The sequence below is a fragment of the Sparus aurata genome, chromosome 5 (genome assembly GCF_900880675.1).
Source record: "Sparus aurata chromosome 5, fSpaAur1.1, whole genome shotgun sequence".
Classification (NCBI taxonomy): Eukaryota; Metazoa; Chordata; class Actinopteri; order Spariformes; family Sparidae; genus Sparus; species Sparus aurata.
The window spans coordinates 26,570,322-26,597,099 of NC_044191.1; the positions used below are offsets into that span (position 1 = coordinate 26,570,322).

Here is a 26,778-nt window from a genome sequence, read left to right on the forward strand (position 1 = left end):
CATGAATAAGTCAGAGGGAGGTGATGGTGGAGGACACAGCCAGGCCGTCACAGACACACGCCGAGCCGAGCGACCTGACGATTGGCCGAGCCGCACGTCAGCCTCGTGTGCGTGGGGGGGACGGTGGGCGGGAGCAGGAACATCGAGCCAGTGCTCCACTTCGCCCTCCTCTTCTCTCTAACAGATGCTGCTGCTGGGTCACTGTTATGCCGTCTATTAATAATAACACAGCCGAAACGAGCCACAGCGAGGAGAGACGAGCAGGGGGAAATCCAACACCGACATTTCTCGATTTATCTTTTTCTCCAAGCAGCGCGCAAATAATGTGACATAACCTCCGCTTCAACCTCCGACAAACGCGTCTCTGTACCCGTCTGTTATTTTTATTTTTTTATTTTTTATTTTTTATTATTCTACTACAGGTGCCATTGTGTGCTTCATTTTTTTTATTTCGTCCCCGTTGCTGGCAGACAGTCTCTCGGCTCTGCTCCGGCACTTTTATTGCGGTCATCCATCTGCTCGGGCGGCTGCGGCTTGTTGGTAAACACGAATCGGATCCCGCCGGCGAGGACTCCCTCTGGTGCATTGATGCACCCGTTTCAGTGGTGTAACGGTGAGCAGTCATTTTATATCTGTTAGGCCTCTCTGTCACACGATGTGTGTGTTGATATACAGCCTGGTGTCTCTGGTAGCTGCACGGCAGCGGCGTTGTAGGACTGTAGTCTCCAGCGTTTTCTAAATTCAGACATTTCCTCTGTGAGAGAAGACACTCTGTCGCACCTTCACCTACTGAAAAAAACCCACAATACTTCCTTTAAGTCTTGCTTTGTGTTTTCACAGGGACTTAAATGTGTCAACACTTTATTCTAACCTCAACCTGTTCAGCGTTAATAAGCAGCGTAAACGTTTATTTAATGCTTTATGACACAGTGGTCTTCAAACTGGGGTCGCTGGAAGACATGTGGTTGGCTTTTTATGATTGATTATACTCCATATTGATCTCAGTTTGATCATTGGTTGATTGTAAAGACTTAATACATCTTAAACCGTTAAAACAAAACAATCAGTTAGAGGGGAACCTCTCAAATTGGGGGTGTTGGGGTGTAATGTGCATCTGTTTTGAGGGGTTCTTGACATTAAATGTTCAGGAACTCCTGTATAACACACCATAATGTAGGTGAATAGAGTAATGTAAGCTATAGAGGTGTTTCTTAATGTATGTGTTATAAACTAAAGCTCCTCCTGTGGGCAGCCACAACTGAAATGACAATAAAGTAAAAGACAATGAAATTAATTGTGATTCACGACTGTATCTTGGTTATCATCAAAATATTCCCAAAACTTTACATTGAAAACTAAAACAAAAACCTGTAAGGGACTGTACGTCAGCGTACGAGACGTCATCCGTGTGACGATATTGTCATCATGTCGATTCACGATGATCCTGATGATGAAAATTCACCACGATCGACTTACTGTGATTGTAAAATACATGTTTCCATAGGGTAAGTTAGGATTATTAGCTAATTCTTTACAGTTATACACCTGAAAAAGTCCTAACCTGCTTATTAGAGCCACAACATCAACAACAGATAATTAATCAATCAGCTGTTTCAATAATTTGTTTTAGTCTACACATATCCTGCTTCCAGCTTCTAAATTACAATGTTTTGGATCCTTTCTTTGTCGTACGTGATAGTTAAATGAATATCTTTTGATTTTGGAATATCGTTCAGATACGATGAGTTATTTCCGTACATCACCTCGGTCTGAGGGAAACTACGACAGACTTTTACTGACAAGAGGATTCATCAATAATGAAGTAATGTTAAGCAGCAGCCCTGCTGTTATAAACCACTGATTAATTATTTTGTGTACTGCCTCTAAACGATTAACACCCACTTATTAACTGTATTTTAAACAGTGTCCCTTTAATATCCAATACAATTTCCCTTACAAGGTCTGATGTGAACATGTTAAAACAGTGATTATCCAAACATTTAATGAATTTGTGTATTGACTGGTAGAATAAGGGACTGCTTAATCAATAGAACCCTTTATTTCCATCTAAACTAACTCTAGCCGAGCGCCACACAAGGCCCGTCGTTGTGCTCTTTCTGGGTAACATGTTGCCTTCTCTGAGTAATCCTGTTTACACTGACTGACTCTGTCTGAAGCCTCTCGCTCACTTACGCTCTTCTCAGCCTCGACCAGTTATTTTAAAAACGTCCCCGTGTTCATGTTAAGTCAGCCAGCGTGCTTTCGTTGTCATGGCGTCGACCTGGCGAAGATGATGGATTAGCGGTCGTCTTTCCCTCCTGACTTTCGCCTGTTTAAGTGCAGCGGCCACAGCAGCCTCCTCGGAGGACTGTTGGTGGTGTTCAGACAAGAACAATTACTCCCTTTGTGCTGCTCAACTCCCCTGCTATTCAAAGGGGAAATCGTACAACACACACACACACAAAAACACACACACACGGTATCAAAGAGTGACATTCTGCTGGAAAATGAAGCAGTATCAGGCAGCCGCAGCTCAGCGTCTGCTCCTGTGTGTCAGGGTATCTGTGATCATGCCTATTTGTCCCCTTGTTGATGCGTAACACATGTAGAGCCTTCTTGGATGTGATGGGGGACTTTTGGGCCCAACCTACTTTTTGCTCGAAAAAAACAGCAGCAGTCATGCAGGCAGGCTTGAGTGTTTCCCCCCATGTGAACTGTTGAATATTTGATGGGAAGTTCTGTCTTTAGTGCAAGCAGCAGCAGCAGCAGAAGCAGCTTTGTGTGAACACGGCGTATATAGGACAAAACCCCACCAGGCATCTCGTAGGAGCTGTCAGGGAAGCTGCCATAGTCGAGGTATTTTACAGCTCTATCAAATCACGGAGGGACTTTCCTGCCTTTCTGAACAAAAACAACGAGAATCTGTCTGGCAGCTCAATACGACCAGCTCAAAATCTGCTCCTTCGCGCTGAAATGAGAACTTTTGCTTAGGCTAGCCTCCGTCCTTTTTTTTTTTTTTTCTGCATCTGCTACCCTGGGTGCCATGGCAATGGGGCGCCTCCTGAGTGTGCCAATATATAGGTCAGTGGTTATGTGGGGCTCCACCCAAAGTGAAAGAGCACATATAGCTGTCTGCTCTCTAAGCATATAAAGGTGGAGGAGGAAGACGTGGGCGCCCATCCATACAGACAGTCCTGACATGACAAACACACAAAGACCTGAATATAAATGACCCGGATTTGTGTGTCTGCAGCAGCTTCACAGGTGATTTGTGCCATCAGCTGTGCAGTGACATGAATACAGGAACAGAGATATGACTACCTCCCCCCCCCAACGCCCTCGCTATGTGAGTCTCTTTGTCTGCCGACGATCTGTGTGAAGCAGATCGTTGGCAAATGTGAAGATGATGGAGAAAATGAGGTCTGTTGGTTCGCATGTTCACATCATCACGTGTGTCCAGCTGCCGTTGGGGACGCTTAGGTGTAATCTGGGAATATATAGAGGATTGAATGTCCTGAAAAGGAGTTTATGTCTATGTCTTTTTTTTTTTTTTACAATAATACACATGCTGCACATGTTGGGTACTTCAAGGTGGATTCCAATAAGAAACCTAATCGTCAGACAAGAGTAGGGATTTTCTGACAAAACCTCACCTGCTTATGAGGAATCCTGTATGTGGAAGGTCCCTCAAAGTTCCTCATTTTTAAGATTAAAAGTACAGAAGGATTGTCATCCAACTGTGGAGTGTTCATCCTGAATAGAAAATTCCCCTGTGACTGATATATTAATATATGACATTATTAGATTTTTATGACTTTTGCATCAATGTGCAAAAAACATTTTACTGGTGTAGTCGTTCATTCTGAATTGGATTTTTCTAAAAGAACCTGACCAGTATTTTGTTTCTGCGCACATGTCGGCCGATAGATGACAAGAAACTGACGTACAGAAATGTCAAAGAGAATCACTATTCCATATTTTGTCCACTAAATAGTAGTGACGCTTATTTTTCTACAGTGAAATTTCCTGACCATGGAACATTTCCAGGTTTGTTTTTAGCAACTAAAACAATCATTTTAAGCCAAGTTGTGATTTCTTTTCCTAACCCTAAGCTAGTAGATTTTGTGCCTAAACCTAACCAGCATTGTGAGAATGAGAATAGAGAATTGAACCTAAAGGAATGTAAAGTTGCCGCATAAAGAAAGATAGTTTGAAATTCTTACAGATTTTGGTTGGTGGCTAGGCAGTAATAATTTTGACTCCTGACCCCAGTTTATGTAAAACGTGTGCTACGGCCCTGCACCTGGATCAGTGTGTTTCATATACATACATCACACTGGATCGGATTAGGCCCAGGTGTCAAGGACTCCCGCTGAGTGAAGTCATTTAGTGGTGGATCTTGGATGTGTTGCCATCGACGAGCCGCGATAAATGAAGCATCACCGGCTCATTCAGAGAGATTGGAACTAAGAGGTGGGAAGTATTGATCCTCTCATACTGCAATTTCCACTGTGAGGCGGGAGAAATGTCAAATAGAAATGTCATCGTGTCACTTCGGCAGCAGGAGTGACTAGAAATACCAGGGTCGATTGAAAAAACTGTGCCCCGAGAAAACAATTCCAATCACAGGGATATGAAACTGCTAAAGGTCTTCATCCCTCCATCCATCCATCCATCCATCCATCCATCCATCTGTTCATATGTCTGCTCACTGATCCGTACATCCACCCATCCGTGTGTGTACAGCCATACAGGTTTGTCCACCTGTCCATCTGCCCATTGTTCAGTCCATCCATCCATCCATCCATCCATCCATCCATTTGTTCATCCATCATAGATAGATAGATAGATTTTGTTATTAATCCCCCAGGGGAAATTAGGTAATTCCATTCCATTTGTTGATCCATCCATGTATCCTTCTGTTCATCTATCCACCTGTCTGTCTTTTCATCCATCCATCCATTTGTTCATCCATCCATTTGTCCATCCATCCATCCCTGTTTCTCCATCCGTCTACTTCATAGAGTTCTTAGCTTACTCAGAGTCAAACAGGATGGGAGTCAATCCCAGCATGCACTAGGCAAGAGGTGAACTGCTCCTTGGATAGGTCACAAGTCGATCCGACTAGTACACTAGGACACAGTCACACCTACAGGCAGTCCTCATGAGCTGCATGAGACACAGGAAGTGCTACACAATAAGGAGTGGCTGAAGAATTTGTTCCTGGCAAAGCTCTTCACTTATGTCATGTTGTACATTTTGTTTCTATTAAAAGATAATTTGTTGTCGTGTGGCTTTGAAGGCCAAGAGTCAGGAGCTCTCCATTATGATTCAACAATACACAGGCTGATTCCGCTGATTACCGCCTTGTCTCTGGGTGAAGTCGTGCTAATCAGCGACATCAGCTGCTGTAGTATTTGATCAAAATGGAAACCTGCACACTGCCTCCTGTCCCCGTCTCCAATATTAAGAGGATTCGTCGTCAGCAGACTGTGATGAGTCCTGCGTTAGCTCCGGTTCACTTTCACTCGCTGGGTTAGTGTGACCCTGATCTCACAATGCCGCCTCTCACATGCAGATACCGACTTCTCATTACTCATGCAGACACACAAAACACAAGTGTGCTCGCTGTATCTCTTTGTTTCAGTCTGTATAATCCACGGCTGTTTCTCTCTTGGTGAAGGTTCTCCCTTGAGATCCGTGGCTCTTCTCAGTTCATCTGTACCTGACGAGTAGCGCAATAAACACACCCCGTCAAATACTGTAAACTGACCTTCAAATACTGTAAACCGCAGATGTACTGCAACCTGTCCAGTGTCACGCCACATTTTCCCCCCCTCGATCCTTACCCTCCCCCATCCCTCCTCCACCTTTGACCTTGACAGCAGTGCTACACTGATAATCTATTTCATGGCAAAACAAACAAGCGCAGGAGTGTGGTGTCAGAGAAGGATGAGACAAAGACGGGCACTTTTAACAGAAAAAAAACATCTTTGCATTGGAGCACGCTGCAAAGTTTTTTATCTGTAATGTATTTTTGTAGAGCACATGGATGAACCATCTCCCTCTACAGAAGAATACAGACGTCATGATCTAATTCTTTCAGTCAAATTGCAGTGTGTTTTAGAACTAGATTTTCGTGAGTGTCTTAAATTGATATTTAATTTTATGTTCACCAAAGAGGTGTTGACGGTGATCTATGACTATAACTGCTACTTTAAACTCCACTGACCTGCTTTTGGAGAACAAAGAGGCGTGTATCTGCCGTGTTGACAGATGCAACTGTGTTGCTTGGATACCGCATTAATAGAGTTTCACATGATTATTAAAGACATTGTTGAAAAGGACTCTTTTACCATGACAGGAAAGTGCAGTGGTCGTCTTCCTCTACCTCTTTCTTTGTGCCTGTGTGTACGTCTGTGTGTGAAGCTTTAATTTGTTGCTTCCATTAGCTGCAGATGGAGGTGCAGGTCTGTTTTGAAACATATCGTTGCCTATGCCCTCTCTGTAAATCTTCCCTCTTGTCTTTGTTCAGGGTGCTTCTGTGGTCTTGGACTGGTTTACTCCAACAAGTCGTGCACCATGCCGCCCATCACCTTCCAGGACCTGCCCCTCAATATCTACATGGTCATCTTCGGGACAGGCATCTTTGTCTTCATCCTGAGCCTCATCTTCTGCTGTTACTTCATCAGGTGAGCGGCAGGAGAAGCAGGGATATGTGATTAAAGACAGGAAATGTGTCGGGCTGAAAAAGCAGCCAATGTTGTCCTTCACACAAGGCAAAATGTAAGCGAATAAAAATGTATCACCAAATGCTTTGTGACGCACCACCACTGGATGTTGACAACACATTGACAATACTTTTGCGCAGTTGTATTTAGCGCATTCACTCGGGTCTTACATGTAAGACCTGAGTTTCAATGCTGGCGGTCACGATGTATGGAGTGAAAATGACAGAGAAATAAGCAGATTCGGCGTGCTCACTCAGAAAGTCTGGCTGAGGACGGCTGTGAGCCGATGCTTAATATGCAAGTAGCCTCCTGTGGTAACGTCACCACCGGAGCAGAGTCAAAATCTCGTGCTTTAGGAACGCGCACTACTGTGTGCTATTCCTGTTCGGAAAAAGAGCCAAAGCGAAAAAAATAAGCTACTTTCAAACTCCAGCTTTTCAGGCAAGTTTCAACAGAGGTCCAACACCAATATGCATGATTTAACGAGAGAAATTGCGATTTCCGGGTGATGACTCCTTTAAGTTCAAAGCTGAGCTGAGGTGATAAAAACCCAGGTCTACTGCAGAGGGAATTGACCTGGGTGTAAATGCCGAGTTTACACAACCCCACATGCTCACAAAAGCTCGATCATAGCGGGTTTAAGTGGGATTTTTGACCAGTGGAAAAGAGGTATAATAGTTGCTGAGATATTTCCGTTTGGACCAATGTGGTGGACCGACCAACATTGCAATCCTGAAATAGTCACAGTAGATAGATTGTGTGTGACTGTGTGTGTGTGTGTGTGTGTGTGTGTGTGTCTGTGTGTGAAGGCGTGAAACACAGTGAGGGAGGCAAAAAAAAAAAAAAAGAAGAGAGAGGAACAGGGTGACCTCTCCCGCTGTTGATTGTGAACTCCCTGATGAGCTGAGGGGACGTTTGTGTCTGAAGGACGGGATGTGAGGCAACAGGAAGCAGCCCGTCACAATGTGTGAGGACAGCAGAGAGGAAAACTGCAGAGAGCCTCTGCTCAGAATAAACACACGGCCTGAATAGCGCGCAGTGGGAGTACACGAAAACAGCACACATGAACGTCTGCAGTGTGCAGCACCTCATGAGGAAACGTCAACACCTGCAGCAGGGTTTGTGTTTGATCTTGAGCATGAGCATCTGTATTCGGCAAAATTCCTGATGTCTTATGGTGTGCTAACTTTAGCATCATCCAAATCACCTGCGTTATCGAGATGTCAAACATTAAATGAAAAAAAAGGGGGCGGGGGGAGAGAGACATTCAGAGCCAACTGGAACAGGTCACTAACAGTGGTAGCTGGTAAACACTTGGTATGATGCTTGCTGATGGATTTTTTGCAGTTGCCCCTTTTGTGGCTCATTTTCTTTTGTCAACAGCACCAGGTGAAGTAGTCACAACCCAAACAACCTAATCAATATCTAGTTGCCTTTAAAACATAAAAATATTAAGTTTAAAGTTCATTCTTGACCCCAAAACACAACCGTATTTGTTGGATATTTTTTGTGGGATATATTTTATTGACTGATTACAGTATTTTAAATAAGCTGTAATCAATATTTTTTATAAGAAAAATGTATCCAATGTGAAAACCAGGTGAACCTGTGAGTGGTCAGTCTGTTCATAGAAACAAACCTACAGAGAATTATCACCTGAATCTGCAGCTCGACTTCACAGACGCGAGATTAAGCCCGTCGTTTAGCCGTCCTCATCCTCATGAACAGATTTATCTGATGTCAAATTACCCTTTTTTCTGAGCAGTTATAAAGATGTCTCATTCACGTTAGCTTAAAAAACCTCCATCTGGTGATGAAGATCATGCTGTTCTTACTTTGTGGCACAATTATTTTTTAACAGCTGTTTCCAAGCTCAGGAATGAACTTTGAACCTTGTTTTTTTAATCCAACATGTGTTTTGATCAAGAGCTATGAAGTTGACGCTGTGATGAGATTAGTTTTTAAATAAAAAAAAAATCGTTAACAGAAAGAAAGTGACAAGATGAATCCTGCCCAGTATTCATTTATTAGTTTAGTTTGGAGATGCAGCTATTTTGAGTCACGGGGAATTCCTATTTGAACCCTCTGTTAAATATTAAGTCAGTCGTTCACAACAACTGGACTCGGATCATATTTCAGGCCTGAAATCTTGCTAAGTTTCAAGAGCAATTAAGGAAATACATATTTACATATATCCTTATTGTGAACTTTTGGAGTGTTTGTTTTCCATCTGGCATTTCCTCACAGCTCTGACTGGAATTGTGTTGATGACCATGAAGCTTTGGGAGCTCTGAGTAACTACTTCCACCTGACAGAAAAGTGGATATAGGTCATTAGAGCAATAAACACTGTCGGCTTAAGTCATCAGCTGACTTTGGCCTCTCACATATAGATCCATATCAGCATATACGTAAGATATTTTTAAGATTATAATGCAGAAAAAGATGCTCGGGTGCTATATAATTATTAGTTGATAAATTAATCCCATTACAAATCTATGTAACAACTTTTTAATAACCATATTTCAGCGATCACTGCAAAAAATAATGTCTATACCAGCAGATATATTGATATTGGAATTTTTATTTCCTAATATCAGTATCAGAATCTAGCCTGGTGATCCAGATTATTTCCGTTATTTCTGTCATTTTTCCTACCTTGCTCGATTGAACGTTGTGTTTAATATGTAATACAGACATCGGGTTAAAAGCAGTTGGCCGGGCTGACTGTCTACATTTCTGAGGGACTGTCGCCGCCCTGTGTTGTCTTCTGTTTGAGTAACACATTTAATTTAGCATTTTTAACGCTGGCCTGACACTCTCAAATTCTCTCAGCCAGTCCGGTCTGGCATCCAACAAAATAAGCACCAATTAACACAACTGGAACACATATCAATATTTAGTTCAGATTTATCTTGTCGTAGTAAGGTTGGGCACTTTTCTGTCATTTTGTTTGGCCTGGGCTCGCCAATAAATTGATCATCAACTCTCCTTCCTGTTTCTCTTAAAGCCTGTGAATCATAACCAATGAGTCACTTCCTCTTGGCCCCATTAACATGCTGAAGGTAGTCTCGGGTAGGAGTGTGATTGTGAATTCATTTATAGACAGGATGATTCATCAGATGAATACTGAGCGATGAATGCTATTCGCCGTCAGGGGCAGGTTTCCTATTATCCCTCTCAGACGGGCTCTGTGTAAATCCTGCGTGTCGGGGAGTTTGTGATGTTCGATTTCAACTTAATCTAATGACTAAAATTGCCCTCTGTCTCAATTCATCTATGTGACATTTTCTCCTTTTTTGTCATACAAAGCAATTATACGAAGTTTTTCTAAAAAAGCCTTGAGATGTGGGGAGGATTTGCTGAGCGCACGCAATCCATGTAGCCTTCATATTCAAACTGTGGCACAAACTGGGGGTGTGCACAGCAGTGACGGCAGTGCAAAACCGCAAGGGTGCCAAAGCTCTCACCAAAAATATCATATCTTTAATTATGCTCCAATCTGCTCGAACAGCAGCAGGTCTCTTTTTCCGTTAAGGGATAGCACAGCGGCGGCAGCAGTCAGAGAGATATTATGAGAGCCACAGTGTGCAGAGGTGTGTTCATTTGACAGTACAGAGCCTGAGAGCATAAATATTAAGCCACCAGGATCGTTCTCCCCAGCTGAAGTCACTGATTCATTTAATTTCCTACAAGTGAGACATCCCAGAGAAGAAAGACACAGTGGTTCATTGGTCGACAGGAAACATGACTAGTTTGATTACTCAGACTTTTTAATAACTAGAGGTTTATAACAAATCCTGTGCAGCACCATAAAGTGTATAGAAATAGTCATACAGATCCTATCTTACCCGCAGAAGTCTGGAAAGCAGACTGAAAATAAAGCAACAGTTAACATGTGAGCACAAAAGTTATCCAAAAACACCTGGGGGACACGTCAGTAACTCAGTTGGTATGAAAAGCCCAAAAAGTATTTTTTTTAAAAAGCAATACATGTGACTGTGGAGATCATTGTCATGACACCAAGACTATGGAGTGTACCAATGGAATAATAACAGTTCTATCTTATTTTATCCAAATCATCAATCATTTGTTTTCTTGCAGAAATGAAGGTTGATTCAAGTATTTAGTAGTTTGCTTGTTTGCATTTAATGATGTGAGAGCATCTGTCTCTCCATATGTCTTGTCACATTTAAATTCACTCTTGTTTACAGAGTGACAAATCAAAAATATCATCCTACAAGCTGTTCTCTAAAAAACAGAGACAGACTGACATTGAGCTTTGTTGTAAAGAAAAGTGTTTACAGGTTGCTTTTTTTCGACAGTGAATTCACAAACCATGACGAAAAGACGGGAAAAAAAGGACAATTACTAAGTTGAAAAACGGATATTTGGAGCAAGGTGGTTAAGTGTGGTTTGAAACTTTAAATAAGACAACTCCTGGACCATGTAGAACCATAAATATGCATCTTGAGACATTCATTGGAAAGTTTTCTTAATGTGTACTGCAACCGATGACTGCAAAAAACAATGGCAACTGTGGCAACATATTTTCTAATGCCAAATCCTACATACATATAAAACAAAGAAAAGCAGCAAATCCTCACATTTGAGAAGCTGGAATAAAGTAATTTCCTTATAGTTTTTGCTTTCAAAATGATTCAAACAACTAGTGAGGGCAGTTTGACACTGAACTGCATTGCTGACTTCAAAAGTTGAATAAAACTAATAATTAATGAAAAGATGCGGAATATCTTCAGGTATTTTTAAAGCAGATGCTAAACTGAATTGCTGTCTTTGAATAGCATAACAAAGCAGATGGAAGAGTATGAATAGATGGAGATACACCAGTAGCTCAGTAGCTATGTAAAATAAAGGATAAGCTGGCAACTAAACTGCATTGCTTGATATAATGGCTGGGAGCTGAACTGCATTGCTGGCTTGAATTTGTATGGAGAAGCAGATGTATGAATAATAGATGGGAGCTGAACTGTATTGCTTTATATAATAGCTGTGAGCTGAACTGCATTGCTGGCTTATATTTGTATGGAGAAGCTGCTGAAGGAGTATGAATAACAGATGGGAGCTGAACTGCATTGCTTGATATCAAGGCTGGGAGCTGAACTGCATTGTTGGCTTATATTTGTATAGAGGAGCTGCTGAAGGAGTATGAATAATACCTGGTAACTTAACTGCATTATATTCACACCAATTATTTTATCAGCAGCATGTATTTAGTTGCCAATTAATTTAAAACAATCAATTTAATGTTCAATTATTAACATTCTAGTGTATGGTCTTTACTCTGCCGACACTCAAACACATGATGTCAGGGCCTGATTTGGAATGACATCTTTGAACATATGTTGCACACAGATTCAGAATCTGTGTGCAACATATGTTAACATCTCCACATCTCATATATCAAAAGAGATCAAAGATGTCATTCCAAATCAGGCCCTGACATCATGTCAACAGTTTCTATGAGAAGGAAACCATTGATTTCACTGAGGTTGTGGAAGTTTTGTGCACCTCTCATTATATCGTCCACACCTGCTGAGTTCATTGTTACTTCGTACAATAAGAACTGGTCCACAGTAGCTGTGTGAGGATTTTCTGTTCCTGCACACTGGGCACAATAGCTGAACAGAAACACTGAAATCCCCCAATCATGCCCCCCTTTCACCCACTTCACGTCATTCTCCAGGCATGGGAAACCTCAACACATGTAAAACGTGTATCCTCACATTGTTCTGCACAGAGGATTGTTAGCGGCAATCAGCGTAAACAATAAACCGAGTGACAAAAACAACGAATAACTGTCGCTTCCTTACTTTAAGCGATGACTCACGGAGATACATCTCAGTTATTTATTTTTTATTTTTGTGAAGCATCAGATCACAAATAAACATTTCATCTTTCATCTCAGCTGCGCTCACTGCGTTTAGTTCCAGGCTCAAATCACAGACAGTGATAGACATTTGCGTCTATGTTTAGTCGTGTAAAAACAGGAGGCCAAAAATAACCGGCTGAACAGACGCAGCTCGCCAAGTGATAAAGATCTGCACTCCATTGTTGGTTTTGGGGGCGTTGCAGGGATTCAAAGACGTAACATACTCATTAGCCATGTTTGTGTACAAGTGTGTGTGCGTGTGTGTAGTTACATGATTACTTGTGAACAATGTGTGTGTGTGTGTTTGCAGAGAACGTGTGTGTGTGTGTGTGTGTTTGTGTTTGTGTATGCTAGTGTGTGTGGCCGCTGTAGCTGTTTGAAAAGACAGTTAATTATCAGAGTTTACCCTGCAGTTACACAGCTTCTGTTATCACAGTCCCATCTTTTTAACCACATAAACTTGAATCTCAGCGTGAAAACAATGACCTGCTGTTGAACTCGGCTTAGAATAGATGCCGGCATCTTTATACCCTAATGTGCAAAACAGTGGAAAGTAACTAAGTGCATGTACTCATGTACTGTACTTACATTACAAGTATTCATTTAATCCCAGATTTGATTCTTATTCCACCGCAGCTCAGAGGGAAATATTGTAGTTTAGTCTTTTAAATGTCTTCAAAATGTAATAATCAAAATGCAATTGAAACATGGCCAAGACCATACCTTCATAAATCAATCACTGTGGTTCTACAGAGATGTCCCAGCCTTTAAAATCTCCATAAAGGAAGGAAGGAAAGAAAAAATCAAATCATCATTATCATCATTTTTTTTATATATCTTTTAGTGAAAATAAAATGCAAAAACTACTTTCCCACTGAAATCTTGACCCAAATCACAATATCTGTCACAACATTAGCAATAAGAATGTTTCTGCAGGTGCAACGGCAATAAAATGCCTTTTTGCCTACATGCTAATGCATCATTGATAATAATCTAATAATGTAAAATATACTAATTTAACACTTTTCTGCATAATAAGTAGCGTTGCTGTCAGGTTTTGAAAAGGAAGAAAAATGTGTGGAATAGAAAAAGGCGACATCTCTCGTATAGTATAGTTGAGTGAAGGTTGCACGGATTGTTACTCATGAATGTGTTTTCTATTCATCCCCAGCAAACTACGACACCAAGCCCAGAGTGAGCGGTTTGGATACAGAGAGGTAAAAACTGACTTTAATATTTCGCACACTTAAGAGCTTAAATACTAAAAAGAAAAATCTCTCAACACATTTTGCTTTTCGTCACTCCTGCAGGTGGTTTTAAAAGGAGATCCAAAAAAGTTGAGTCTTCATGGGGTAAGGATGTGATTTCCACTTATAGGAACAAACACGCCTCTAAAATGCATGATAACCTCATCAAATGTCTGCCCGTCTCACTGTGCCCTGTCTGTCCCTCTCACAGCAGACGTGCGCCGTGTGTCTCGAGGACTTCAAAGTGAAAGACGAGCTGGGAGTGTTGCCATGCCAACATGCCTTCCACAGGAAGTGAGTACAGGAGAGCACAGTGGGGTCTTTCTCTGCTCTTGTTACCACTCTGCCCGCCTGCCCGGGCTAGTTGAAAATGAAAATGCTCATGTGAGATCTAGAGTCTCGGTGATCTGGACTTTACACAGGACTATTGGTTCCTGGCTGCAGCGCGGCACTGCAGGACGTCTTGTTCAACAGCGCTGACATTCACTCACTTTCGTGCTTCTTCTGTTCAGGGTCAGGGCGAGGGCATGCACTTAGGAGACAGAAGGTAGAGCTTGTATTAAGAACTTGTTTATTAGGTGTCTTAAAATATGGTACGCCCATTCCTCGCTGTCATCTTCAACATGACGAGCACAACAGGAGAAGTTAAAGAGATATAATAGGAATCTTTGGCAGGTAGACTTTATTGTGACGGCATGAAAATGAACGATACATTAAATCCAAAGCCAGTTTAATTAAGTGCTTCTATTTACTGCTACATCATTTAACTTCACTAAACTTCAGAGGCAAATATTGTACACTTTACTCGACTACATTGAGTTTTATAGTTACAGTTACTAGTTACTTTGAGCATTTTACACACAGAAAAAATGATCAGTTTCTGAAGTTTACTATAGGGAAGCCTCTTTTATTCTTTTATTCTTTCTGCAATTCGTCTCTTAAATTCTCTGTAGATTTTATTTTATTGATTTTACTGTTTTAATAGTATTTATTAACATCTTCTATTTATTATAGATTTCTTTATTCCACTGAACCCCTTATATTTTGTTTTATTTTATTTTATTCTATTCTTATTTTTACTTATACTTTACTTATACCTTTGTTTCTATATGTTGCTGTATGTCTTAGTATGTATACAAGGATATATTATATTTAATAAGAAAAAAAAAGAAAAAAAAAAAAAGAGAGGCAAGTGAGAATTATTTTCTATCCTGTGTTTTTGAGTTGAGGACTGGTGGGACAAAAGTTCTGCCAGTTCCTTCATTTATTTATTTCCATCTGTGAAAACGTGAAAAACTATGTAAGGAGATTTATTTTCTTTCACGTGTGAAAGAAAGTCTGGTGAAAAAAAAATTTTCTCCTGGAAAAAAAGAACAAATCACTTGGTTTCACACAGGAAAAAACTGTTTCTCTTCAAATTTCAAAATTGAAGGCACTTAATAAAGATTGTCTTGGCAAAAAATGTTTTACACTGGTGGTCAAGATAACAATTCAGATCAGATTAGAAAAAAAAACAACAAAAAACTTCACTTGCTCTTCAGGGTTTCCTTTATATAATGGTTGAAGATTAAATCACAGAAACTGAATACATGACAAAGTAAATTAGCTACAAGCCAACCAGCTAAAAACTCTATATCCATAGATTTATTCAAGGTAACAGTGTGTTTCATTTGGTCGCCTGTCGTTACAACATCCGAGGAAACATCAGATGACACGTCAAGACTTTAACACATTACCTTTATCGATTCCCATGATCCCACGCTGCTTCATGACATGATTAACTACATCTTTTTTGAGCGTAAGAAATTACATATGGTACTTTTAAATAAAAGACCTCAATACTTCCTCCACCACTGTACATGGGTCATAAGTACTGGCTTTAGGTGTGTTTGATAAGAAGTTTGGCTCCTCTTTTGAGGTCTCTCCTGTTCTTCTTCACAGGTGTCTGGTAAAGTGGCTGGAGGTGCGCTGTGTCTGCCCCATGTGCAACAAACCCATAGCCGGCCCCCCTGAGCAGCACCACAGCATAGGGACTCTGCTGGATGAACTGGTGTAACCGCTCAACCCCTGCCAGCCTGGGAGGGGACGCCGGCGCCCGGCCAAACACCAGCTGGTTTAAGTTAGCGACCAACAGGACGAGGAACACTGTTTTTGCCGTTAAAACACAGCAAACATGATGATAGTAAGTTGGGGTAACCTAGTTACCACCCGGAGAAAGACTATGAAGGATGCTGTTGCCTAGCAACCATCTCGGAGATGGCAGCACGACACCTTGTAGTGTCTGAGAGATTATCTCCATCCACCCACACATCACTCACTCCACCACTCTTCTTTCAACATCCCCCTATTCACCCGCTCCGTCACATCTCCTCGAGTGAGGTTAATGGCACAGCTGACGTGGAGGAGACATGGTTGCGTTTTTCACAGCAATGTGAACATGTGAGTGTTCAAGGATGACGGAAGGAGGCACTGAGCGCCTCTCGGAGCATGAATGAGTGCTATTTGTCACGGTGGTCACTGATTTGAGATATTATCGATATTGGAAGAGGTTATTGTGAAATGTGGATGCCACTGGAGGAGAGGTTTTGGGACACAGAGGAGATTACACTTCTAACAATCCAGTAATTTAGTTTCAAATACAAAGGAGAGATAGAACAAGGGTTTAACAAAAGTTGTCCAGAAGGAAAAAAAAATTTAAGAAAAATTTAAATATACCGTGGCAAAGACATCTACAGGGTGATTAAAGAGGATTCACGCCTCAGCATGAGGATCTAAATTATTCATAGAAGAAGTGGCTCAAACTGTAGTCCACGTGTAGCAGATTAGTGTCTTTGCTGATTTGTTGGACCATTACTGATGTGTAAAAGCCATATGGGTGCCCACCTCTACAGTGATATAATGTATGTTCATGCTCCAGTTGTTTTCTTGTTCAGACATGTTTTATTTGTAAGTGTTAATATAGATGGAAGGAACTGACACCTCCTGTCTCTCGCTGTAACAGTTAAGTTGTTGAAATATGTAGATTTTTTTTTTTTTTTTTCAGTTTTTTTTTAGATATTGCACTTTGAATTTTCACAAGAAAAGAAAAAAGTTTCCATGCCTTTGTTCTTCTAAAATGTTCGACTAAGGTTCGGATGCGGCACAGCAGGTCCTCTTGTTTTCAGGTGTGGTGAATCTTTTATAAAAGTCTGTGAAGTATCAAGAGACGCTGCCTCTTCTGAAGATAAAGGAAAGCAGACCCTCTGTGTTGTTCTGTGAATCCATCTGGGAAGCAATTTAATCTCACTTGCGTTTTTGTGGCATTATTGCTGGTGATTCAGTTTTTACATTCCACAATTGTACTGTAGGGTCTTTTTTGTTTTTTTGTGATTTACAGCGATTCAGAAAGCGAAACACTGCCTAAATTGAGCACAAAACTCACAAAGCACATTAAAGCAGATACAGACGCCACCTGCACTGTAATAAAAAAAAAAAAAAAAAAAGCCAAACACACACACAGGTGAGGCTGCTGGAGTCACACGAGTCGGTTGTGTGCCAAGAAAAGAAGAAGGAAAAAAAAAAAAGAAAGGAAAAAGCCTTGAGAAACGTGAGACGTGAGAAAACGTTTGCTCGGATTCTGGCCACATTCCACATTTTTGTAATCAAACAGATGTAAATAACTTGAAACAATAATAAATACAGTTGTCTGTTTTGCTCAGCTTCTCTCTTGTTTCCTTCCCGGTAGTCGTGTATCTGGCGCCACCACCAGGTCATATGAGGTATGAAAATGTTAAGTCTGTCTACAGTAGATTGCTGTTTCTTCACCTTTTTCGTCTTGACACCCTCGGAAGCCAAACAATACCTCAAATTCCTGTGAGAGGTAATTTAGCCAAACACATAAGTTTTCTATACAAATTGTTCTATATTTTCTAATTTAAGTCCTGGAAGGTTAAAACTAATAATATTTCTTCTTGTTTGTCCTGCTTGTTTTCTTTTTTAAACTTGTTTTTTATAGTTGACATAAGCAGAACAGACAAAAGGACATCATGTAAAACTGGGATCACATCATGATTGTCCTTTTAAACCACACAGGTCCCTCTGATTGATGATTTCGAGTCACGTAAAGCCTTTTATAACCTTAAGTCCACTCTTTGGCCTGAGAGCAGAGGGAAATAATACAGAGTTCACTTCAGATTCAAATAACATTTCTAGGTTTTTAGTATTTTCAGAATGTTGTGGCCGTGCGCCTCATATGAGGTCAGAGTAGTTATGATGTCAGATAAATTGCATTACAGGGCATCATAATTAATTGAATCTCATTTCTTTCTTCACTTTTAAACTAATTTTTACCTTAATGTGCTTTTAAAAAGTGGCGGGGACGACGACAGTGAACATTTAAAAAATGTCCCTGGTGTCACCATTGAAAATGACACCTATGACTATTTCATAATATTAATTTCCTGAAATATTTACCCTTTTCAGGTGTTGTTGGAGACTCTTTACTAGGCCTTTGAAATAATTTAAATTGTCCATGCTTTTTTAAAGCGGGCTGCAAACAAATATTTATTAGTCTGTTGTGAAATGTTTGATTAATCTTTTGATTTATTGTTTTCACTAAAGGGGACACTGCTCTACAGAAAATGCAGCACTGTTGTCTTTAGCATCAGAAAAATAATTTTAGTGTTTTGAGCACAGGTGTCATTTACACCGGGGACACGGGACATTTCGGACACCAGGAACATGTCTCCACCAGTTTTTTTAAATTGCAGATTTAGTCCCTGTCACTTCATAAAAGCATTATTTATAGGTGTTAAAAAAATGTTGATTAACAACTGGCTGACATGCACTGGTGTTCTCAACAGTAGATGTTATATTGGCATTGTTCGACTGACATGGTGTTGAGGCTGTAGCTGGGATGGATATGGATTACTGCTACGTGGTCGTCGGAGAATAAATTCAAACTACAATATGACTGAGGTAATAACGCAAACACAAGCTGCTCTCAGAGGAAAACAAGGTCTGTTTATTCAGTTCATTCAGTCGTGAAAATGAGTAGTTCATTTAGTATGGCATAAAAAAAAATCTTTCTCTTCTGATTAAACTTTCTTTCCCAAAAATGTTTGTGCTAAAAAGTCCTTAAAAGTGTTTTGTCCATGTAGCTCAGCTCCATTTCAGCTGCATTTAGTAGCATTTCTCTGCTGGAAAAAAACAAAAAATGAATCAACTAGTAATAATAGTAAAAAAAACAAGAACATTAAGCACTGAATGCATTCATGTTTTCATTTAAAAAATAGGTGAGATGCACCGAAGACATCGAAGAGAACAAGAGGAGACGCAACTCCAACATTTAGAGGAGTCAGAGCTCAGGATTTGACACCCGAATGGAAACAAGGACCATCTGTACGCTGCCTCATTAAATGTGCAAGACCCCGTCCTATTGGTGAGATCCAAGCGGTACCTAGCTATTTCCCTGCAACAGATTGCAGGTGGCAGAGCATTGAAAGTCTGAAGGGCAGTCCTTACTCCGGTTGCCTTCTAATTAGACTTAAGGGCAGGGTGGAGCCTCGGACGACCTGAAAGGGAATTCAGGATGAAGGCAGATGGTGTGAGATCTCTTAGGGATGGAAGAGAACACTTGGCCGGATAGAAGAGCGAGAGATGGAAAAAGAGAGAGGAGAGGAGAGGAAAGGAGAGGGAGGTGCTGGGAAAAGGTGGAGACTGAGAGGAGAGAGGATGGGGAAGAGAAGAAGCACCTCAGCAGGATAACGTTCACTTTCCTCCCGTTAGAGTTATTAAATCATAGTATGGATACGTAAACTTCTCTGTGTTTTCCTGGATATTTTTTTCTTGAGATACTAGTTTTTTTTAGCAGGGAGAGACCAGCCGCTCAGGATCATGGACATCTGGTTACAACTTTCCTTCGAGATTCACAGCAGTTGGTGATTATAGCAATTTTTTTAAGTGTAATTTCAGCTTTGTAGGGTGTTAAGTATGTGTCGGAGGGTGACGTTTGCATGTCTCAGCCTGTGATCTCAGTCCTCTGCTATCAGTTTTTTTCTAATCCCGAGATCTCATAAATGTGATGACCCATCGCGATTAATTTGCGTGGAAGGTGTTCGAATGAGATGACAGCGAGATAAAAGCTTTGCAGTCATTAAAAAACAGATGAAAGGCTTTAATGCGAGCCACGAGAGATGAAAGATTACAGCCGTAACTGTAGTATTTAGGATGAAAAGCTGGTGATGCTATGGACGGATTTTTAGTAAGGTGAAAGGGTCGAAAAACAGGGTGAAATTTTAGTTGAAAACTTACCTGTCCAAGGCTTTAAAAGGGTCTGTATGCTATGAACACATGCATGTGTATGGACCAACACACACACACACACACACACACACACACACACACACACACACACACACACACACACACACACACACACATGCAGCCTGAGTGGACCTGGAAACATAAGCAAGTCTTTCATGAGATCAGCCTCTACCTGAGCAATAAAGAGCCATCTGTGCTGTGAATAAACTGATGATGGCAACACACACATGTACACACACACGTACACACATACAGGGTGGAGAGACACACAGAGAAATGCTTGTTTCTGTCACTTCCCACCTTCAGCGTCGTGGCAGTCAGAGTGAATGTAAGGTCAGGTTATTTCTCGTTTCTGTGCATTTTAAAGCAGGCAAACCCTCTAAAAACCCGAGCAGCAGTCCAGCAGCAGCGAGAAGACGGGCTGCTAATGAAGAACGCTGCTCGCACACACCAGGACAGGACCGATGAGGTTGGTTGGTTTGCTCTCCTTCAGTTTGTCATTTGATGTGTTGGATGCTGTTAGATATTTAGGAGGTTATGTTTACGCCCGTGTCCGTTGGTCGATTGGTTTGTCAGCAGGATTACACAAAAACTACTGAACAGATTTCCACAAAACATGGATGGAGGATGAGTCTTGATTCCATTAACTTTTGGTGTGGATCCAGATGGAGATGGCTGAATATTTTTTGACATTCTTTAACACTGCAAGATTGATTTTACAAGTTTATAAAGGAGTAATTATTGAATCGCGTGTTTAGGTGACTGGTATCTATGAGCGAATCCAATCAAATCCAAGTGAAGTGGCTACAGCGTGTTAGACCCCTTCTGTCATCTGGTCAATATCTCAACAGCTGGTGGATGGATCATTTTGTAGTTATTCATGATCTCAAGAGGATGAATCTTTATTCTCTCACTGTCCTTTCAGCTTCACCATCAGGTCAAATTTGTCATTTTTCAAACTTTAGTTAAGGACAGATATCTTTAAAATGAATGACATTCCCATCAGCCTCAGTTACACTTTGTAATTTGGGCGAATTAGCAAATGCTAGCATGCTAACTCACTAAATTAAGATGGTGAACACTGTACCTGCTTAGCAATATTTTGACCTACTGAGGCGTCTATGAAAGCTTCAAAATAAATCAATCTTAGTAAAAACACCCCTTGTCCCTCACAGATTGTGTCCGGAACCGGCAATGAGGCCTTGGCATTCAATTTAAAGGCAGAGTACACGCCAAAATCCAAATGAGATGTGTAGTTTTGATTTTAGGGTCACTTTTCCCTTCAATAGAACTGCTGACATGACTGTTGAATGTTTAACGTGTATTATTCTCATTGCAGTGAGTTTCAGCACTCTGGTGATGCTCTTCTCTTCTCACTCAGCAACACAAATACATTAGTGGATTATTTAAGAGGATCTGATGTTTGGACAGTTCTTGAAGATGCTGCCTGACGATGTGACCGATAAGGACAACATGAGGAAACAGGAGGACGTCTAATATAACAGCCATATTTTTTAATGTATTGTTTAGGAGCCATGGATTGCTCACATTTTTGTGGTTGTGTGTCTACGTGACAAAAGTACAGACATGATTTAAAGGCCTGAAGTTTTTACGGATTTTTTACAAAGACAATCCACCATGTTTAAACGGTGGCTTCTAGCCCTGTTGGCCCGAGTGGGCCTCATTGTGTTGGGCCTCTGCTGCTGCCTGTCCCTGTTCTACCTCTTGGCCTGTAAACCGACGTCTCACACCAGCCAGCAGTCTCTGCTGTGGTCCGGAGGCACCACCAGCAAGGAGGGATACATGGCCTTGTTGCAGGAGAGGGAGGACTCTCACAAACATTACATCAACAGCCTGACGAAGCAGATAGCCCAGCTGAAGGAGGCTCTCCAGGACAGGACACAGCAGCTCCAGGAGTCCCTGGATAAAGCTAAAACTAAAGGGATCCTGCCTCAGGGTCTGGAGAGTCTGCACAAAACCTCGACACAGACTGACCTCAAGGTAGGAAAGATGCTATATCCATGTGTGCTGATGAGATAAATGAAGTTTGACGTTGTAGATGTAGCGGTAAATGTTACATCATGTCCTCCAGGAGTTCTTCCGCTCCCAGCTGAACCAGGCGGAGGTGAACTCAGGTGTTAAGCTGCCCAGCGAATATGCAGTGATTCCTTTTGACATGTTCACCCTGCGGAGGTGAGTGGGACAGCGGAACCATCGGGGCCTCCAGGTTGTAACTGTGTGGCCCACTTCTGATGTCTCACCAGAGGGGTTTTTTGTGCTGTGTCACTCACTCAGGGTGTACCAGCTGGAGACGGGGCTGACCAGGCACCCAGAGGAGAGGCCTGTGAGGAGAGACTGCAGGGACGAGCTGATAGGCACAGTGGAAACGGCTCTGCACGTCCTGAACGGACCTACGCAGCACGCAGACAACATCAGGCGGAAAAGAACTTACTCCCCTGCAGATTTCGTAGAAGGTGAGGGAGATCTCCGTTCATTCATTCATCCTCTGCAGATGTTTATCATCGTTGGTCGGCTGGAAAACGTTTATCAATCCAGAGTTTCCAGTTGCTGGTTCCCAGCCTGGAAGCAACAATTCTATCAGCAGTATCAAGTGTAGCTTTGTCCTGTCTCCCCTTCTGGTGGTGCATCATTTATGTTGATTGGTCAGGTTTGGCCAGTACCACATGGCTAATCGATTAAATGACAAAATGTCTCAGCTGTACTTGAATATGCTATTGGGTAGTTTAATTTATTGCAAAACATATCTGGAGAAGAGGTAAAAGCAGAAAGTAGCATTGAAAAGAAAAGACAAGGGAATATATTTACCCACAGGAGAATATGGGATGTGATTCCCCTGTTTTTTTTCTGCCTCAGGGTTGACTCGTACGGAGCGGGACAGAGGAACCGTCTACGAGCTGGTGTTTAAAGGCGACGGCCCGCGGGACTTCACTCAGCTCGTGCTCTTCAGGCCGTTCGGTCCCGTGTTGAAGGTGAAGAGCGAGAGTCTGGACACGCGCAGCGTCCTCATCAACATCATTGTGCCTCTTTCCAAGAGGGCGGATGCATTCAGGCAGTTCATCAACAACTTCAGGTATCATTAGAAAAGTAAATTAACATGCCGGCAGCAGCTCGCAGACTCCAAATGTGATTGTATCCTGACATTATTGATCTCAGTCTCATAGTAATTTATTTGGAAGCGCTGAGTGAATCCTTATCTTAATATAGTGGTTGGTTGAAATCCAATGAGACTTCTCGCCACTTCAGAGAAAATGAGATTTTAAAGGCTTGTTTCACAGGTGCGAATGTAATTGTTGTTCTTATCTGAGAAAATGCAATTTGTCTGCAATTTATCTCTGGAGAAAGCAGTATAGTGGGAGTTCTAACATGTGTTTATTTGTATAATGCCTCCTCCTGTGTTTTTTTTGTTTTCTGGTTCAGAGAAGTTTGCATCCAGCAGGACGGCCGGGTTCATCTCACTGTGGTCTACTTTGGTCGAGATCAGATTGACCAGGTGAAAGCCATGCTTGACCAAACCACCAGGTAAATGTAGCCAAGTTCACATTACAAGTGAAAATGCCAATTTTGAACAAAATTCACCAACAAATTCTTCCTCTGATCTCGGACAGCCCAGTACACGTACAATCACTGACAGCCCAAAGTCCACGTTAACACAGAAAAAACACCTGAAGGGCCCCTAAAGAGAGTTAGTAAGCGAATAGTAAGACAGTCTTCTGAACCCCAAATAAGCAACACACAAACCCCTCTATCTTGTTCAAAATCTTTTTTACTTAAAGCATTTGGGAGTAAAATGCTGAAGCTCCTCTCTGAGCTGCTGTTAAATCTGGAATGACTTTATGTCTCCAGGTTGGTTGTTTTTTTTCCAACGATTATTCACTCTAAACATTTCAAAAGAAAGCACTCAGAAGCTTCAGAGTACCTGTCTGATTAAACATTCCTCCTGTCGCCTTCCCTCAGAGAGACCCGGTTCAGGAGCTTCACTCTGATCCAGATGAATGAGGAGTTCTCCCGCGGGCGGGGCTTGGACGTGGGGGCCAGGGCGTGGAGGCGGAGCCACAACGTGCTGCTCTTCTTCTGTGATGTCGACATCCACTTCACCGCTGACTTCTTGACCTCCTGCCGTCTCAACGCGGAGCCTGGTGAGAGATCCCTTCAATCGAAGCTTTATGAAACATTTACGAGGGAGTTTTTTTGACATCATGCAACATTTATACCAAAGAGGGGTTCTCCAGCCTGATTCATAATACAGCCTGTTTCTACTGGAGTTATAACCAAAATGTACATCATATTCCATTAGATGTTCTATTTATGTCATACTGTCTCTGCCATCTGTTTAATTTAATTAATTCAAGGCCCTGTAAACAGATGTTTTCAATTATTCTGGCTGCTCAGGTTGATAATCCACTGAAAATGAAATGAAGTGGCTTCTTTTCCATTTAAATTTGGCAAACAAAACTGCACATGCTGCTTACGATGACCTCTATCAACAAATTCCACCCACACAGTAAGATAAATAAGCGCATACATTTCACATGATTTGTTGAGGCTAAATCCAAAAAACAAACAAACCATAGAATACTAGAATGTACTGTACTCTCTCTGTCTTCTGATAATAAAAAAGTTCCACCACAGCAGCTCTGACACATCCTGCTGTTTGATTATCATCTGATAAGAGATTCAACGTCACACCTGCCGCCTGCACCTCGTCTCAACAGCAACGGAGAGCAGCCGCTCCACATTAATCCTCGCTTCATTCATTCCACTGAACTGCGTCCGTGAGTGTTAGAGAAAACATGCGACAGATGTCTCCTCCATTCTGAGAGAAATTTGGTTTCGAGGATACACCACTTACTTAATTCTCGCCTGTGTCTTTTTTAGTTCCACAGAGGACACTGACATCATTGGGGAACATCATAACACCTGTTGTTCTCCTTGTATGACAAGTCACAGTATCTGCTGTGAAAAACACTCATAATCGAAATCATAATCTATGAGTTTCTGCTGATTTTGTCCTCATTGTGATCAATAAGTTTCCAGCACAGTAGTGTTTCTATTGTGGGCAAGTCGTTAATTTCTCCACTCAGGTCTGGTGTTTATTGTTGCTTTCTACAAGCCTCTTAATTCCTTTCACTCCAGTCAAACGTCTGCTCTTGCTGCTGGTATTAAACGGATATCATTAGTGATTTACACCGTCTGTGTTGTTGTTATTACAGGCAACACTTGTAGGAAATGGGACACATTATTCAGTTTATGAGACTGATTGTTTTAACTATAGTTTTTCTATCACTATTTTTCCCTCCAGGTAAGAAAGTGTATTATCCGGTGCTCTTCAGCCAGTACAACCCAGCTATCATCTACCATAATCACACTCTTCTACCCACTCTTCAACAACAACTGGTAGGTAAAAAAAAAAAAAAAAAAGACAATAAAAAAACAATAGAGATACATTTACTTGAATGAACCCGAGTTAATGTCGTCAAGATATACAACACTTATGTCAGGCTGCTGTTTCTTGTTGCAGGTGATGAGGAAGGAAACTGGATTCTGGAGGGACTTTGGGTTTGGCATGACATGCCAGTACAGGTCTGATTTCCTCAACATAGGTAATGAAAAAGGCTTTTGTTATTCATAATTCCATGTTTTTAAACACATAATACGACTAAATATTACTGTCAAGGGTCCACTTTATAATATGGAGGTACTGAATGTAGCAATAAATGCATAAAGTAGTACATTCTGTGTATTTTTACATGAAAATTGCATTGTTTTTTCTGTGTCTTTTCTGATTGTCTAAAGCCTTAAAGTCCTCAAATCTTATGGACACAAAATAATCTCAAATATTCAACAAAAGTGAAGTTAAATGCATCTTCTGACTCTCACTACATATGTCCAAACTTCCTCCCAGGGGGTTTTGACCGACACATTAAAGGTTGGGGGTTGGAGGACGTGCACCTGTACAGGAAGTACCTCCACAGCAAGCTGATGGTGATTCGCTCTCCGTCTCGTGGCCTTTTCCACCTGTGGCACGAGAAGACCTGCGCGGATGAGCTTCCTCCGGACAAGTACAAGATGTGCATGCAGACCAAAGCCATGAGCGAAGCCTCGCACGGCCAGCTGGGGGAGCTGTTCTTCCAGCGAGAGATCAAGCTCCATTTGAACTCCCAGCTGCAGAGGAGAGGAGAAACATAGTGAGGGGAGTTGAGCTGGAGATGAGATAGGAGGACTCTGGTGATGTGATAAGTCAGTATGTTCATGATAATTTATGTTTCTGTTCTCCATGTGGACACAAAAGTGACACAAAAAAAATCAATAATGACTGATATTTCAATAAAAGAATGACCTGTGTGATCTATTTGTCAATTTCTTTCAACTTCTTTTCACAACGTACCTCTTGACCCATAGCAGAATGCTGTAATGCATTACCACGTATATCTGTGTTTGACAGGACACAATGTCTGCAGGATAGAATTTCACTTTCTTCCCCCCCCCCTTGTCAATTAGTTTCTGTCTTAAAGGAACAGCTCTCCCCAAAAACGATAATTCAGTCATTTACCGGAGCTTCACAGCAAAACAGCGTCGCAGCATTC

At 41.5% G+C, this 26,778-nt stretch overlaps 2 protein-coding genes across 4 annotated transcripts; both read left to right on the forward strand.

Moving 5' to 3' along the window:
* The first annotated feature begins 106 nt into the window (after positions 1-106).
* On the forward strand, positions 107-17,567 carry rnf122 (ring finger protein 122). 2 transcript variants are annotated; one of them, XM_030417248.1, is made up of 6 exons: positions 107-613; positions 6,536-6,692; positions 13,795-13,840; positions 13,934-13,975; positions 14,082-14,164; positions 15,812-17,567. In XM_030417248.1, the coding sequence occupies exons 1-6, from the start codon at positions 589-591 to the stop codon at positions 15,924-15,926; spliced, it is 468 nt and encodes a 155-aa protein (XP_030273108.1). In that variant the 5' UTR covers positions 107-588; the 3' UTR covers positions 15,927-17,567. The 2 variants fall into 2 exon arrangements, with proteins under 2 accessions (XP_030273108.1, XP_030273109.1); XM_030417249.1 differs by having other exon boundaries at positions 14,085-14,164.
* A 1,622-nt stretch (positions 17,568-19,189) lies between these two features.
* Positions 19,190-26,539, forward strand: LOC115581813 (chondroitin sulfate N-acetylgalactosaminyltransferase 1-like). 2 transcript variants are annotated; one of them, XM_030417241.1, is made up of 11 exons: positions 19,190-19,788; positions 20,541-20,642; positions 21,513-22,174; positions 22,266-22,366; positions 22,469-22,647; positions 23,048-23,264; positions 23,612-23,713; positions 24,149-24,330; positions 25,494-25,588; positions 25,713-25,794; positions 26,097-26,539. In XM_030417241.1, exons 3-11 carry the CDS (start codon positions 21,812-21,814, stop codon positions 26,378-26,380), a joined length of 1,605 nt encoding a protein of 534 aa, XP_030273101.1. In that variant the 5' UTR covers positions 19,190-19,788; positions 20,541-20,642; positions 21,513-21,811; the 3' UTR covers positions 26,381-26,539. The 2 variants fall into 2 exon arrangements, with proteins under 2 accessions (XP_030273101.1, XP_030273102.1); XM_030417242.1 differs by having other exon boundaries at positions 20,544-20,642.
* The last annotated feature ends 239 nt before the right edge of the window (positions 26,540-26,778 follow it).